Source organism: Danio aesculapii, chromosome 14 (assembly GCF_903798145.1).
Source record: "Danio aesculapii chromosome 14, fDanAes4.1, whole genome shotgun sequence".
Lineage (NCBI taxonomy): Eukaryota > Metazoa > Chordata > Actinopteri > Cypriniformes > Danionidae > Danio > Danio aesculapii.
In genome coordinates this window covers 18,233,573-18,250,133 of record NC_079448.1, presented here as the reverse complement: position 1 = coordinate 18,250,133, position 16,561 = coordinate 18,233,573, and the positions used below count along the sequence as shown (strand labels likewise).

At 37.8% G+C, this 16,561-nt stretch overlaps 1 protein-coding gene across 1 annotated transcript in view; it reads left to right on the top strand.

Moving 5' to 3' along the window:
* The window catches only part of myot (myotilin), a 68,108-nt gene that overhangs the window by 22,074 nt on the left and 29,473 nt on the right, over positions 1-16,561 (top strand). Inside the window, exon 7 of the mRNA XM_056471688.1 lies at positions 12,847-13,569. Coding sequence (XP_056327663.1) covers positions 12,847-13,569 — 723 coding nt within the window. The remainder of the gene's footprint in view (positions 1-12,846; positions 13,570-16,561) is intronic.

The window sequence follows — 16,561 nt, the reverse complement described above, 5'->3', positions numbered from 1 at the left end:
GACCTCCTATAAACCCAAATAGACCCAAACTGACCAACTGTTTGTACAGGATATGTGTTGTATATGTATTTGTGCTGTAGTATTTTTTTCAACTAATGAAAGTAAAATAAATAATAGTTTGCTTTGTCAAAATTATTATGTCTTCATCTATTTAAATAATCTTTTAAATTCATCTATTTAAAACTTATTTGCAATTTAAGTTGAAACTGTGAGTCCCAGGAAAATAGTTTTTATTAGGAAACACTTAGCAACTTTAGTTTTGATTTTCTGCTTCTGTGAGTTGGAGGATTTGTTGGGCACAGCTGTGTTCACTAGAGCATGAATAACTGTTTATATTTTCTGGTACCAGGCACTGTTTAACTACTGGAAGCATCCAGCTTTAGTGTTGATCCTCCTTGAGAGTAAAGACAATTAACTCAACCTCCGTGTCTAAAAGCGACGAGGATAAAAACGATTGACTCAACCTGTGCAACAAAAGGCCGGCTCACACTGTGAGATTTTTTATAATCCTGAACTAATGTAGCCTGTCAGACTGCACAAACATGGCTCTCATGTCACACTGTATTATCTCAGTGTCATAATGTCAGACTGAACAACAATGAAGATGCACCAAACATGGAAGGAAACTCTCCCAGAGTTTGATGCCATCCATCCGCGACACTTTCACTATCCCGCGTTCTGAAATGATTCCTCAACAATCTGTAGCAGCAATTTTGCACACAGTCTGTCTCAATAATAAAACCAGGAAGAAAAAAACTGTTTTGACATTTTCCCGCAGCCATTTGAATTGTCGCATAAATCGCGTTGTCAAATTCGGAGCTTGGATTGACCCTCATAGCAGCTGTTGTCACACTGCAGGAAAGTGTCTGAAATCTGAAATCAGAAAAAATCTGATCGCAACGGGCACTAAGCGGCTGTCTGTTAACATGTCCAACCAACGATCAAAGACACCCAATTTTAGCCTAGGATTTCAGAAATCTGGATTACCCAAATTTGTCTCAGATGACAAAATCGCGGCTGAAATCTCACAGTGTGAGCAGGGATTTGGGTGGATGAGGGTAAAGACAATTGACTTGACCTGCACAACTCAACCGAGCAATGACATTCACACGGCACTACAGTGGGCTTTTCTAATTAATTTTCACACAATATGCTGGCAGAACATTCCTGTCATTGCATGCCCACATACATACAATACTTAGATGGCACTGCAACACCAGCACATTATCCAGATTTCCTCATATAGACCCTCATCTCCTTCAGTTGATTTATAGAATTGTCAGTCAACTGCCAACAAAGCAGACTTCATTCCAGCATTTGCATCATGCTCTAATCTTCACATACCGGACTTGACTTAGAACTGTCACGCCAGCCTCTCTCTTTCACCCACAATCACTGCCCAATCAGGAGGAGAGGAGGGACTAGTTTTCTCATTTCTAATGATTGGAAATACTCCAATTATGCTGACTTTACCAATAATTCCTCATTTGAATACTGTGCAGTCTCAATCACTTCACCAGCTAAATTTCATGTTCTGGTTATTTACCATCCTCCTGGTCAGTTGGGTGCAATTACTAAAGAATTAGATGGGCTGCTGTCATTGTTTCCTGAGGATGACAGCCCGTTTGTAGTATTAGGTGACTTCAATATTCACTTGGGCAAATCTTATGCTACAGATTTCCATTCATTACATTATTCAACCTCAACCAGCTTACCACCACAAGCACAAATAAGTCTGGCAATCAACTTCACCTTATATACACAGACATTTCACTTCTGATAAAATTAGTTAAACTATTGCACACTTCAGACCAATTCAGCATTACCTTCGACTGCTCCTACATCTCTTTTAGATGTAACCTGTGCTCTCTGTCCTCCACACACTTCTCAATTGTAAATGCTCTCTTTGATCACATCTAATTCACACTTCTTGATGTTAAAAGTGCAACAGAAACCTTCTGCTCCACTTCTGTCTAGATGAGATGTCTAGATGAGAGCATGGCCCAAAACAAAAAGCCCCCCATGATATCCAGCCCAGCTTGTATTTTTTGCCTTTATTTAGCACTGTACTAAAACCCTATACTACATGTCCAAGGTGAGAGATCACATGGACACAGAGATATAGTTTAAATCCCTGTAGGGCTATTTATTAAAGAATGGAGCAAGGGAAAAGTGTGCTGGGATATGCAGGGTGGTGAGTTCGGTGTCCAAAAGTCTGGTGATCGTGCGAAGTGAAGTGCCGGTCAGGATGCCCAGTGGATTACTGATTGCGATGAGAGAGTCATTTCTATGGTGATGCTGGCAGGTCTGCCACATACCATAACAAAATTAACAGCACTTCAGCACGTCAGACACCCTCAAAATATTCAGGGCATTTAATACCCTGCTCCTCCTCAGTGGGCATCACTGCAACCCCACTATCCTGGTTGAAGTCATACCTCACTTACTGATCATTCATGGTTGCCTATTGGAATTGGAATGTCTTTATTGTCCACAAAGGACAATTAGGTTTACAGCAATAGCCGACAGTTAACAGCAACAGGTCACACTCGACAACATAGCAGTAACAGTAAACCATAAAATTGATCATAGTCAAGTAAAAAAACATACAACTTCAAGCTTGTTAAGTAACCCAAATGCAGCTGGAACAAATGAATGCAAATATCTGTTGGACCTTGCCCGTCTAGAATAAGTATACTTTCGGCCTGATGGCAAGAGGCAAAACTTTTAATAAAGTGGGTGGTTCTCATGTGCTAAAATGGACATAGCCCTCTTTATGACACTCACATAATACACATGTCCAATACTATTAAGATTTGTGCCTAAAATCTTTTGAGATAGATGAAAGTCTGTTTTTACTTATCACCCTCAAATTACCATACCAGCATATTACTGCAAATGTTAAAAGAGACTCAATAAAAGAAAAATAAAATGTCCTAAAAAGGGGCCTATCCACAAGTAAAACACTTGTTGATTCGCCTTTGTGGGGTTTGTTCACCAAATAAGAATTAATAAAAGAAAAGAGAATGTGCATTATTAATGTTCATTATGCTGAATACCACTGTTGTTATAGTTATTTTTCAAGTTCAGCTGTAATTGTGTGTGTTCTGTACAAATGCCTGTGATTGATTGTCTACAGGAGCGCTGCTGGGTTATAGCAGAGAAAAATAAGAAAAAAGCAGGTAAAGTGAGATCTGTAAGAGATTGCCGAATGAGATCAGTACCATGCTGCTGTAAAACCACTAAAGAATAATAAAATCCTTTTTGCTTTGTTCAAAAAGTTCTAGTGCCGTGTTTCAGTAGAGATCCAACGTATTTCCACTACCGGACACAACAGTTATGGTGACGAGGATGGGATTTTTACCGTACAGAAACTGAGTTAGGAATAACTCCTATGAGGCCTGTGAACTGAGCAAGTATTTAAGAGGGTAAATATTAGTAGCCTCGTAAAATGGCATATGGAAAGCCTGAGGATTTTCACTATAAAGAAAGTGAGGAACAATTTGACGCCTATTTGGAAAGGCTCGAACAGTATTTTGAAGTGAATGGATTAAAGGATACAGAGGAGAAGTCAAAAGCAGTGTTTCTAACGATTGTGGGGAAGAGGACTCATAGTTTGTTGATGGACTTATGAACACCGCAAAAAACTTCGCAAAGACCTATAAAGAACTGTTTGAGTTGTTGAAAACGCACACTATGTGCCTCAAATGAATTTTATTTTAGAGATATGCAAGTTATATGCGAGGAATCAGCTGGTAGGTGAATCAATAAGTGAGTATGTGGCAAATTTACAAAAATTGTCAGCCACTTGCAAGTTTGGACAGTTTCTGGAAGAAGGTCTACGTGATAGATTCGTGTGTGGAGTAAGAAGCACCGAGTTAAGAGGTTGCCTGTTAACTGCTGCCCATTCTAGAGAATTAACCCTTGCACTGGCTGTGGAGATTGGTTTGGCATATGAAGTAACTGTTAAGACTGTTAAGAGCTCGCAACAGTTTTCCCAGAGGACTTTCAAAACGCACGTTGTAGAAAAGAAAGGTGGTGGCAAATTGAACGTGAAAAAATGCTAAACCGTGCTACAGATGTAATGGAAGTGGACATAAACCTGAATTTTGCCGTTTCAAGTATGTGGAGTGCCACAAGTGTGGCAAGCGGGGACATATCCCCGCCTGCCAAGTGGAACAAGCACCTGGACACCTCTCTGTTGCTGAATGCTGGTGCGCCTGATCCGAGAGTCTTGAGCAATAGTGAAAGTTATGCGGAGACGTTACGGCGACGACACGAAAGTGAATGCAACATCCGCTTGCCACAGTCTGACCCTGGTACACACACGTCCAGCTGGCAGAGTTTTCAGTGACAGTGACATAAAAGGGACAGAATTGTTTGCTATTGATTCAAATGTAATCAAGTAGACAAACCATACAAAGTTTATGTTAGGATAAATGATCTGCGGGTGAAATAGATACAGTAGCGGCGGTTTCTGTGATTTAAGAAAAACTTTATTAGCACAGATTTCACAAGGTAAAGTTATCTCCTGACACATGTGCACTGAAAACATACAGTAAGGAAGCTTTGGAGCTAAAAGGGAAGATAACAGTACAAGTACAGTGTAGAGATGAAAAGCACTGCTTAGATTTGTTGGTGGTAAAAGGGGATGGGCCTTCTCTAATGGGAAGAGACTGGATTAGTCGCTTCAATCTAGATTGGTCACATGCAAGCAAACTCACTTTTGAGAAGATGCAGCAACTGTGTGACAGATATTCATCTGTTTTTCAGCCGGAATTAGGGATGCTGCAAGGCATAAGTGCAAAGCTTCATGTTGTAAAAGGTGCCATACCTAAGTTTTGTAAGCCACGCCCAGTACCTTATGCTTTGAGAGAGATGGTTGATGCGGAGTTGTCAAAACTAGAAGCTAATGGGGTAATTTCTCCTGTCAGTTATTGTGAGTGGACTGCTCCTATAGTGTGTATTTCTAAAAAGGACAATACTGTAAGGATCTGTGAAAACTACAAGGTTACTATTAACCCTTGGTTGGAAGTTGAACAGTGTTCGTTACCAGGAACTCAGAATTTGTTGACCAAATTGTCAGGGGGTCAGAGGTTTACCAAGTTGGACTTATCTCAGGCATACCAACAAGTACCGCTTGAGGAAAATTCCAAATGATACCTGACCATTAACACACAAAAGGGGTTATATACCTTTAACAGATTACCGTATGGGGTGTCTAGCGCACCTGCGATTTTTCAGAAAATTATGGATCAGGTATTGCAAGGTGTAGAGGGTGTAAACTGTTACCTTGATGATATTTTGATCACAGGAAGTGACACAACAGCATATAGATGCTTTAAGCTGCGGTCACACTTGACTTTTTTTCCCATAGACTTCCATTCATACGCACGCGAATGCATCAGACCAGAAACGCAAGGTCATGCGTCAAGTTTCGCATGTTGCTGCAGTGCAAAGTTCAAGCTTGGTGAACTCTGACCTGCGAAATCGCATCACTTGACTGCGTAAAACCAATTGAGGATTAAAACATGACCTCTCTGGACAGAAATTTAAAACATGGAGCAATCATTTTGTTTAACCCCGCCCCTTTTCGCAGCGCAGCATGACAGAATTTCGCACACACAAAGCCCGGTGTGACCGTAGCTTTAGAAGGAGTTCTAAAGAGACTGCAAGCTTACAATCTTAAAGCATGCTTTTTTCCAGAGTAGTGTCTCATATTTAGGACATATCATTGATGTTGAAGGTATTCATCCAATGAAGTAAAAAAACAAATGCTATTGAAAATGCCCCGGTACCCACTAATGTAACCGAATTGAGGTCTTTTCTAGCTTTGCTAAATTATTATGGCAAATTCATTCCCAACCTTTCTACCCTCATACAACCCATGATAGAACAGTTGCATAAGGGTGTAGAATGGAAATGGTCAAAGGAATGTCAAAATGCATTCGAAAATGTAGAGACATGTAATGTCAAATCAAGTTTTGACTCATTACAATTCAACACTACCATTGCTCTTTGCTTGTGATGCATCTCCAGAAGGAGTAGGAGCTGTAATTGCACACCGAATGAATGACGAGAGTGAAAGGCCAATAGCGTTTGCCTCCAGGATGTTGACTAAAGCTGAGAAAAATTATTCTCAAATTGAAAAAGAGGCGTTAGGCTTAGTATTTGATGTGATGAAGTTCCATGATTACTTGTTTGGGAGACTTTTTGTTCTGATCACAGATCATAAGCTTTTGTTGATAATACTAGGTCCAAAGACTGGAGTGCGTACTCTGGTGACTGCTAGAATGCAGAGATGGTCTCTGATTTTATCTGCATACCAGTATGAAATCCAGTACAAAAGGTCTGAACAGCATGGAAACGCTTATGCTTTATCTAGATTGCCTGTAAAAGGGGACAATTCTATGCATTCCAGTGCAATTTACAGAATTTCGTATTTGGAGAAACTGCCTGTTACTGAAAAAGAAATTGTACATGAAGCAGAAGATGATTCTGTTTTAAGAAGGATGAAACATTTAATGAATGGATGGCCACAATACATAAAGGATGATGCCCTAAAGCCCTATTTTTCTAAAAGGATTGAATTGTCAACAGCATGTCAACAGCAGCGTAGTATGCCTTGTACTGTGCTTGTGCATACATGGAAATGGGCATCAGGTCCGTGGGAGAGAATTCATCTAGATTTTGCAGAGGATCATCAGCAGATGTTTCTTTTAGTGATGGATGCCTATGCTAGATAGCCTAAAATCATTCCCATGAAAACAACCACGTCAGCTAAGACTATTGCGGTGTTGATGGATTTGTTTTCGTCCTATGGTATTGCGCAGGAAGTTATTATGGATAATGGACCACAATTTACGTCCCAAGAATTTGAAAAGTTTTTACAGTTGCATGGGGTTAAGCATGTTAAATCGCCTGTGTACCATCCAGCATCAATTGTGTTAGAGAGCTTAGCTTTTTTTTTTTTTTTTTTTTTTTTAAGTTTTGTGGTAAAGGAAAATTGTGAAGATTTGAAGTTACAGGGGAGGAGCTTTGGTGTTTGTTCACAAAATAAGAATTAATAAAGAAAAGAGAAAGTGCATTATTATTGTTTATTATGCTAAATGCTACTGTTGCTGTAGTTATTTTTCAAGTTCAGCTGTAATTGTGTGTGTTCTGTACAAATGCCTGTGATTGATTGTATACAGGGGGCGCTGCTGGGTTATAGCAGAGAAAAAAAGAAAAAAGCAGGTAAAGAGAGATCTGTAAGAGATTGCAGAATGAGATCAGTACCATGCTGCTGTAAAACCACTAAAGAATAATAAAATCCTTTTTGCTTTGTTCAAAATGTTCTAGTGCCGTGTTTCAGTAAAGATCCAATGTATTTCCACTACTGGACACAACAGCCTTTTTACAAATAAAATTTGTGTTGGCCTTAAAGTTCAGTTTATCATCTAGGATGGTGCCCAGGTATTTATACTCACTCATTATCTCAACAATAGTACCGTTTATAGTAGTAGTAATAGCATTAGAAATAAAGTTTTGGTGAAAATCAATAAGCATCTCTTTAGTTTTTAAGATATTAAGTTGTAAATATGAGTCTTTGCACCAAGCAATAAAGTTGTCCAATACTGGGCCATGACCCTCCTCATGATCATGACAATAACAGAATAATCAGCATACTTAATTATATACCTTGATTTAAATTTACTCTGACAGTCATTGGTGTAAAGTACAAACAATAGTGGTGACAAAACACATCCCTGCAGAGAACTTGTTGAGCATAAAATTGAGTTAGACAGTGTGTACAGTTAAAAGCTGAAAAGAAATCCACAAAGCATAGTCACACATGAGTTTTGTCATTCTCCAAGTGACCCGTCACAAAGTTCAGTAATGTTGTTGTGGAATCCTCAACCCCTTTGTGTGACTGATCAGCAAATTGAAGAGGGTCGATCATGTTCCGAGTCATGTGCTGTAAGTTCCTCTTAACAATGCGCTCAAAACATTTCATTACCAATAGAGGAGAAGAATTCCAGAGCTCATCATCTGGTCACTGGGGTACCTCAGGGATCTCTTCTTGGCCCCCTTCTATTTTCTATTTACACCACATTACTACACCACATCGTCCAATCACATGGTTTCTTTTATCATTGTTATGCTGATGACACACAGCTCTACCTTTCATTTCATCCAAATGACCCAATGGTAGCTGCAAGGATCTTTCAATGTCTGGAGGATATCTTCACTTGGATGAAAGACCATCACCTAAATCTTGATGTGGCAGAAACTGATCTCCAAAAGTCTTCCCTGCAACTCCACACATTCAACAATTTCTCAATCCAATGTAATCATTTACTATTACCCCATGCAATTTAATAAGGAGTCTTGGTTTAATCCTGGATGAAGTTGTCCTTCAAAGAGCACATTGATAACACAGCTCACACTTTCAACATCAGAAGATTTTCAGAAGATCCTTCCTAACAGAGCATGCTGCACACTTTTAGTTTCATTTCAAGGCTCTTCTAGCTGGATTCCCATCTTGCACCTTTAAACTTAGTCTTTGTTCTTCAAGCCCAAAAGAGCCCATGTAACACATCTCTGTGTCTTTCGACATTGGTTACTTGTTGTGGCCCGTATCAACGTTAAATCATTGATAAACAGCCACTGATTTTTAGATTTTTTTAAAAAAAAATTTAAATTTAAAAAAATCACAAAGCGCAAAGCAATTTAGGTGTTTTTTTAACCAACTTTTAATGAATTTACTTTCATTTTATCGAACATGCATATAATTTTATGTATGCAATAATTTTGTATTAGTTTATATTGAATTATATGCAATGAACATGCAAACACTGCAAAATATTTGTTAATATATAAATGGAAAATAGCAAACTCCATAGATTTTTAGAGCATTTACATTCGGATTTTGTGACAGTATCCATATTTTTTGATGACCTGTTTACATTTATTATCCTTTAAAGGTGACCCGTATCCGATAGTCTGCATTTACACAGCACACGGCAAAAGGCACAATGACCATGAAAAAAAGAGCAGGCTCTGACTGACAGCTGATAATAAAATAGCGCTCTACTCTCCATTCATGTATTTATTCTGTTCGCAGGTTTTGATTTATTTATTTCAATTTTGACAAGTTGTTTTGCTATAGTTTATAACAGAAAAGTTCTCATTTTGCCGTCTTTTAATTGAGGCTTTTTTAAACCAGTAGCTATTTTAATGTCATGTTCATGGCTTGATTTATGCACGTGATTTTATGCAATAGTTTTATATTAGTTTACACTGTGAGGTGGATGTTGCTTTCTCTCTCTCGTTAAACATGCCTAAATACTTGAACATGTTCGGTATTCTTGAAGGCGGGTGTGTTGAGTCTCCAGCAGTTCAGTATGTGGGTGCGCTTAGAGATGTGTGTAGGTGCAGAGAATATTGTCAAACAGCTGTGTGGACTGTCCAGTTCTGGTTTGATTGCAGTATTTACATATCTGTACTGCACTTCAATAATGCGGCTTCTTGTTAAAGTGAGATTCCATCGCATGGTTAACTTGCTTGGCTGCAGCTGTAGTTGCAGCCTCTGCTTGGATATGAATAGGGCAGCAGCCTTTGAACTCCGGTAAGAAAAAGAAGAGGTTACGTCACACCAGCCCGCCCAACCGAGTGACATGTGCAACACAGAGGCCAGCCTTACCAGGTGTGTGCAAAGCACTTGATTTGCGGTTCAAATTCAATCCTGCTTTCAATCTCCAATGCAAATTTCACCCCCATGAGACAACTTTTCACCTCAACGAGAAATCTTGTTGCGATTTAATCTTGCCAGATCTCGAGACACGAGATCCTGTGACACCCCTAGTAGACATAATATATATCTGGTAAACCAAAGGATCAATGGCTTAGACTAATCTAATCATTTTGAATAGAGCTTTATGTTGTATGTTTTACTTAGGGTGGTTTCACACCTAGACTTTTGTTTCGGAACCTGTCCCATTTCCCCAGTTAGCGCGGTTAGTTTGGCATATGTGAATCCAGCAATCGCGTTTGGATCTGCGCCAAATCAATCGATCCGAGATCATCTGAATGAGGTTGTCTCGGCTCGATTGAAACGAACTCGGGAGCAGATCGATTATAGTGAGAAAGCAATACAATCCGAGGCAGGCTATATCACAGTGTATTATGGATATGTAATAGGCATATGGCTATATGAAGAGAGAATTATGAGTAGGGCGGGAGGTCATTCCTACCGGTAAATGTGCATTTCATGTAAAATGCGAAAGTGAAAGCATGTTAACTATTAACGAGAGCTGTTTATTGGTTAGGAAAATTGACCAAACAGCAGTCTTGGTTTATCTGTTATTTCTCTCTATGATGTAATGCCTATAATGCATAAGCCAACTGCTATGTCTGAGAAAGTCTTATCTCTGATTTATATTTGGAGATGACTTCTGTGGGTGTCACCATTCAAAATGAAAGCGCAGATTTTCGCTTATAATGTCTTATTGCTCATCATAAATTTGAGCAGGACTCTGAAAAATAAACGGTGAAACTCTGACCAATGTGAGGAGAGTTTACTCGCATGTTACTTGTTTTTAGCTCTTGTGGTCCTTTTAGAAACTTTGCCGTGTGAAAGCGAACCGCACCAAAAACAAAGAGCAACAATGTAACAATTTTAATCCCTGTTTCGGAACAAGAGCATCAATCCACAGGTGTGAAAGCACCCTTAGATGTACTCAGCATTCCTTGCCAGTGCCATCTTTAGTTTGCTAAATTGGGGGTGATAGAGCCACTCTGCAGTTGAACTGATTTTTATGAAACAGCTTGATTTACTGAACTCATTTCATATTGATGCAACTTTACTACTTTATTCGTTTATTTCTGTAAAGTAGTTTTGACATGATCTGGTTTTTATAAAGTACTATAGAAATTCTTGATTAGTTATTGATTATTTAAGGCCAAGTTTAGATTATTCACTTACTGAATGGGTGGTTCAGCAAGAATGGTGGGGGCGTGTGCCTACTGCCTTCACATAGTTTTCTATAAATACCCAGCTCAACAGTATCTCATTGAGTGAGATATAGTTCCTGTTGTTGAAATAGGGGCAAGTGGCAGACAAATCACACTACCTTCAACCTTTCAAATCAACCTGATCTTACTGGCCAGGAAACTCACATTAAAAAGCAGGTAAGCACAAGATTTGTGATCTAGATTAGCAACTCCTTATATGTGTGTATGTATATATATATATATATATATATATATATATATATATATATATATATATATATATATATATATATATATATATATATATATATATATATATATACTTTTTTTTTTTTGAAGTTCCTTTCATTGCACTTGCCTTTCCTATATGCAGGTAAATTGAAATGTGTCATTTTGCTTTATAAACAATTAGGTTTTTGTCTGTTTGTAGGTCATATAGTGGGTCAAACAATATGACTATGGTTGTTACTGAAGCTTTTTGACATTTCACTCATTGCTGTGTTTGTGCCATAAATATTTGATGATAATCATTTAATATTGTAATACAGAAGTGTTTTTAAATCTTTATAGGCTGCAAAATGTAATGTTTCATCCTGGTCAAGGCATAAACTTCATGTAAATCAACAGTTAATGAAACTTTTTTTTAATGTAGATTTTTTTTTCTTTTCTGTTAAACTATTGCACTTCTTTACTGACAAGAAATACATGAATTAAATGTGTATTATTTTGACACTAACTTTAAGTCTAAACTGTATCTGTTTGGGAGCTCAGTACTAACATCATGGACAATAAGCACAATTAAATAGCTTTAGGTGCTAATCAGAAGTGTTAAAAATAATGCCATTCTTGTTTATACATTTACTTCTTTCCAGCTGTTACCAGAAATAAATACACAATGTTACTTTGGAGTGAATGATTTTAAGTCAGCTCAGGTCTTTATTCAAAAACGACCTCCAAAAGAGGGTAACTCAGTGCCAGTGAAGCTGTAAATGAACTGCACCTGCCATGTCTGTCAGACAAAACCCCAACGACTTTTTTTAGCAACATGGCTTTTGCATAGAAACACATCAGCAGTGGCATTATACAATGTTATGAACACTTGTCATTTTATTTATCTATTAATATTATTAACACTTGTATAAATTATACAAGTTTACTTTAAATAAGGTCTTATGTGACTATTTCGGAAATTCAGGACTGTTTACTGTTTGTGTGTGGTGTATTCAATGGTGTCTTTTAAAATAAAGTGTAAAGAAATATGTAACAGTTCTCTTGTAGTTTATCTATTTACATAATTTATATGTTATACTTTATGTATGTATAATATTAAAGTTCCTGTTGTAATAGAGGCCAAATTGTAACATCTGTGATAGTTAACCTCACTCCCTTGGCCTTGTTACTGCTGTACTCTGATGAATGTTCTTATGTGTTCTTATAGAAGCATGTACATTCTATGCCATCTGTTTAATTCCACTTTGCATGGAATATTTAGCATGGTACCAAATTCAACTTTGAGGTCACTGTGGTTTAGATTCTGACAACCACACCAATGTTTGAGGCCAGTTGCCCAGTGAAAGTTATGTCAGAGAATGTATAGGAATGTTGCCTCTGGCACAATGCAAGTAAACACAGTAAAATTAATTTTAATCAGTGATGCTGTCTATATTTCAATGCATTGTTTAAGCATGATTTAGCGTGCATGTATTTTTAAATTCTACCTGTTAACATTGTCACTTTGCAAAATGCCTCCTAAATATCTCTCATGAATGGAGTCACTAGACTGCATATCATCAGTGACAATTTTTTTTTTTTTTGCATAAGTAATCTAAGTCTAAATTGTCTTTCCAACAGGGTGCTGGAGTCTGGCATTGAAAAGGTTGAGTCTCTTCCAGACACTGAAAGCGAACAGAGTTCTGTCAGTAAGGTGGCTGAAGATACAAACCTGTCCTCAATGATCAAACTTGATTCTCCACCAAAGGGAGTTAAAAACAGTGTTCCACATCCATTCCTTCTCACCAGCAAGCTGAATAAACAAGTAGAACCCAAGGGCAGTGCCACGAATGTGGCTGACCTGCCCACCTTTTCACCATCATTGTACCCTCCAAGCGCTTTTAATTATGAGCGCCCTCGCCATTTTATCCAGTCTCTGCCCAGTTTCCACACACACGACATTGAGATCAGCAAGCCAAATGATCTTTGTTGCCCAGCTACAACTCCTGCACCCTTTGTGACCTCTCCTCTTCTTGCACCCACTCAGACATTAATGTGTTCCAGCATGACTTTGATTCCTAAAGCACGGAGTACTCCAAACAGTGAGAATCTATCACCAGCAGCTTTCCTATCATCAGTCCTGCCTTCATCTCCAAGCTGCCAGTCAAAATGCCTTTCCATACCTCAATCACCCAGGCACTCCTCTAGATCACCCAGCCCAACACAAAAGGTCCAAGAACAACCCCTATCTCCTTCAAATCAGTTACAGAACCTGCCAGCCCGGATACCTCCAGATACATTGAAAACTACAGCTCGATCTCTGCAGTCTTCACCTGTGCCCCATATTACCTATACATCCAACATGTAAGTATTATCACACAAATGACTACACTAAAACACTGTTATACATGATATTATACAGCCAGACCCTTTAGAAGGGCTGAACTCTATCACAAATGTCATTGCCTAAAGGCCACACAAGAAGCCATATTACTCTTATGCTGGACTTGACATTAACTTTTTTGATCCCCAGCCACTGTGGCTAGAAGATTTCCAACATTACTAGCCGCTCGCCATTTTCACTAGCCACAATTTTGTTGTTGGGAACATATTTTATATGCATAAATTTGACTTTGACATACAAACATTTCTTGATTTATACCTTGTGTCTAGTCTACATGTCTCCTCATTCATTTCACTTTTTGTGTGTGTTGTGTATGAGCTTGCTCAATGTGCATGAGCAAATGGATTGTGTCGCAATGCAATTAGTTTTTATTTCACATGACTTTTTAGGGCTCAAAATTAAGGATTTACCAAATTAGTCTCTGACCATAGCAAAAATAAACAATTATTTCGTAGCCACAAATTTTAAATTTGTCAAAACAAGCAAAATATAGCTGTACATCCGCTTTTTAATTCAACAAATTTTTTCTTTTAAAAAGAACTATTGTCATATATCTAAAATATGCACAGTAATCTATCCTTGCCAGGTCCCACATCACCAGTTAACTACACATAAACAGGGAGTTAATCTCATGTTAAAGCAATGTTATGGTAAAAAAAAAGATAATTAAACTATATTAAAAAAATAACTGTAAGCAAAAGAAAGCATGTAAAAAACATACCGTGAGTAATAATGAAAGGATGATCACATGCACACGATTAATGTTAGGCCTACTAATAATCTGTTCAAAGAATAATTAAAACGAAATAAGTGACCGCTGCTGCTTACAAAAGGATATATATTTTTTTAAATCTTGAGCCCTTGAAAGCACCAGGACTGTGGGTGCACTATCATTGCTTTTTGTCCTGTCTATTTCAAAGAGAACCAATTGCACCTCTAGGCATGGTTGCTTCACGCAAGTTAACAGGAGCGCGCAAAATTTTTAACAATCGCACACATCACATCACCTGTGCGCATGAGTGAGCATCCTCTCATTCAGTATTCAGTTATTTTTGTCAGTCGTGTTCCTTCTCGATTCTAAGATCACATTTGCATGCATTTTGGGCCATCTTTATTGTCGAACCCTGCTTTTAAGAAAACTACAATTTAAAAATGATTTCCAACCAGCCAAAGTGGCTAGTGGTGGTGTTAATGTCAAGCCCTGCTGATATGTAAAGCAATAATCACATTTTGTTTTGTTCAGCGTCATGTAGACAAATGTAAACGTATAATCAGTGGGCCTCATTTATGAAACAAGCATACAGCAATAAATGGGTGCACAATCATATCAATGCAAAACTTGGGATTTAATAATATGCGCATGAGCAGTAAGCTATCATCAAATCTCATATTTGGTCTCAGTGTGTTTATGGATGTTTTCAATTAGCACATTAGGTACACATTTGGATGTCTAAAAGAAAAATATTAAGATTATTTGTGTTTATTTGTGATTTTTTTTACATTATCCTTTTATCCTTTTTATCCTTTTTCACAACAATAGATGAATGGTCCTGCTTTGATTTATGAAATGCTGCTACTATCATTTTTTTCTAATAATGCGTTCATAATTTGCATTAATTTGTCTTCTTGATTTGTGTTTAATTTTGTAGTTTGCATTAGAAGTTATCAATAAAGAAAACATTAGAAGTTTGATACACCAGAAAAAGTGAAACATACCCTTTTTGAAGTTTCTATATATGAAAAAAACACAAGGTGGCTGAATTTGCATGGTATTTAGCTGAAGCTTGATCATTCATTACTTTATCTCTATTCAATTCATTTTTAGCATGAATTAAACTAATAAGCCACTGTTTTCTCCACTGTTGGTTCATGATCAGGGCTATCTCTCATTCGGACAAGTTTCTCTTTTTCACCGGGTTATGTTTGTCCATGTCATAAACTCGAAGGGGGAGCTTCTAAAATGTGAATATTTGTTGGTGTGATAGTCAAATTACTATATTGACTACAACAGTACAGTGTGCAACAAAAAAAATGTGTGTTCTGTGCCAGAGTGTCTGTTTTTATTTTGGTCTCTGTAATCCACCCTTTTGCTTTAGTCTTATTAATCCACCTAATGCCCAATTATATTTTAGCATCCTGAGTTGCCTTGGTGGAAAACACAATGTATTTCATTTCAGTCTTAAAGGCTGCATTTACAGTATGCGGCCGTGACCAAAATTGCAACCTGTGGAGGACAGCAGCAGCCTCTGAAATGAGATGCAGATTCAGAGTTATAAAAATCCACAGAATATGGTTTTTAATTAGCAAATTATATAAATATTATAAACTTAAACATTAGCTGAGCAGGTTACATTGTAACACCATGTCCTAAGACAATGCGATACGGCAGAATAGAGCTTTAGTAAAAAATAAAGCACTTACGGACATATATTTCAGTGTATAATAATCTGCATGTGCGTTAAGCTTAGTTCACACTACAGGATTTTAAGCCTGATTTGAGCCTGATTTAGAAGTTAACGAGCTCGCCGACAGATCGGGCTATGATTGGGAAAAAATCTGCGGGTGCTTGGCGCTCTACAGTCTTTATGTGTGAACTACTGAACAACGCATCAAAGAGGCTTAGTAAAGCATCGCCAACACCTCTCAGACAGAAATACAATATCTAGGGCTGAGCTGCAGCCAATGAGATTTAGACTAAACAAAAATTACATCAGAAAAAAAAGGAGCGCTAAAAACAAAAATATCCTGTTATCTTTTTACATTACACTTACATTTACGTTACCAAGACAACCAGTGACTTTTCATTTTCAATTGTGCTTGCTGATCCTCGTACATTGCTTGTTTTAGCTCCTTTTTCACTTTAACAACTAAACGAATGCTCAGGTCCAGTGCTTAATTTGTGAATTGCGAGGTCCCGGAACAGATCGGGGTAATGGATCTGGCATGCTACCG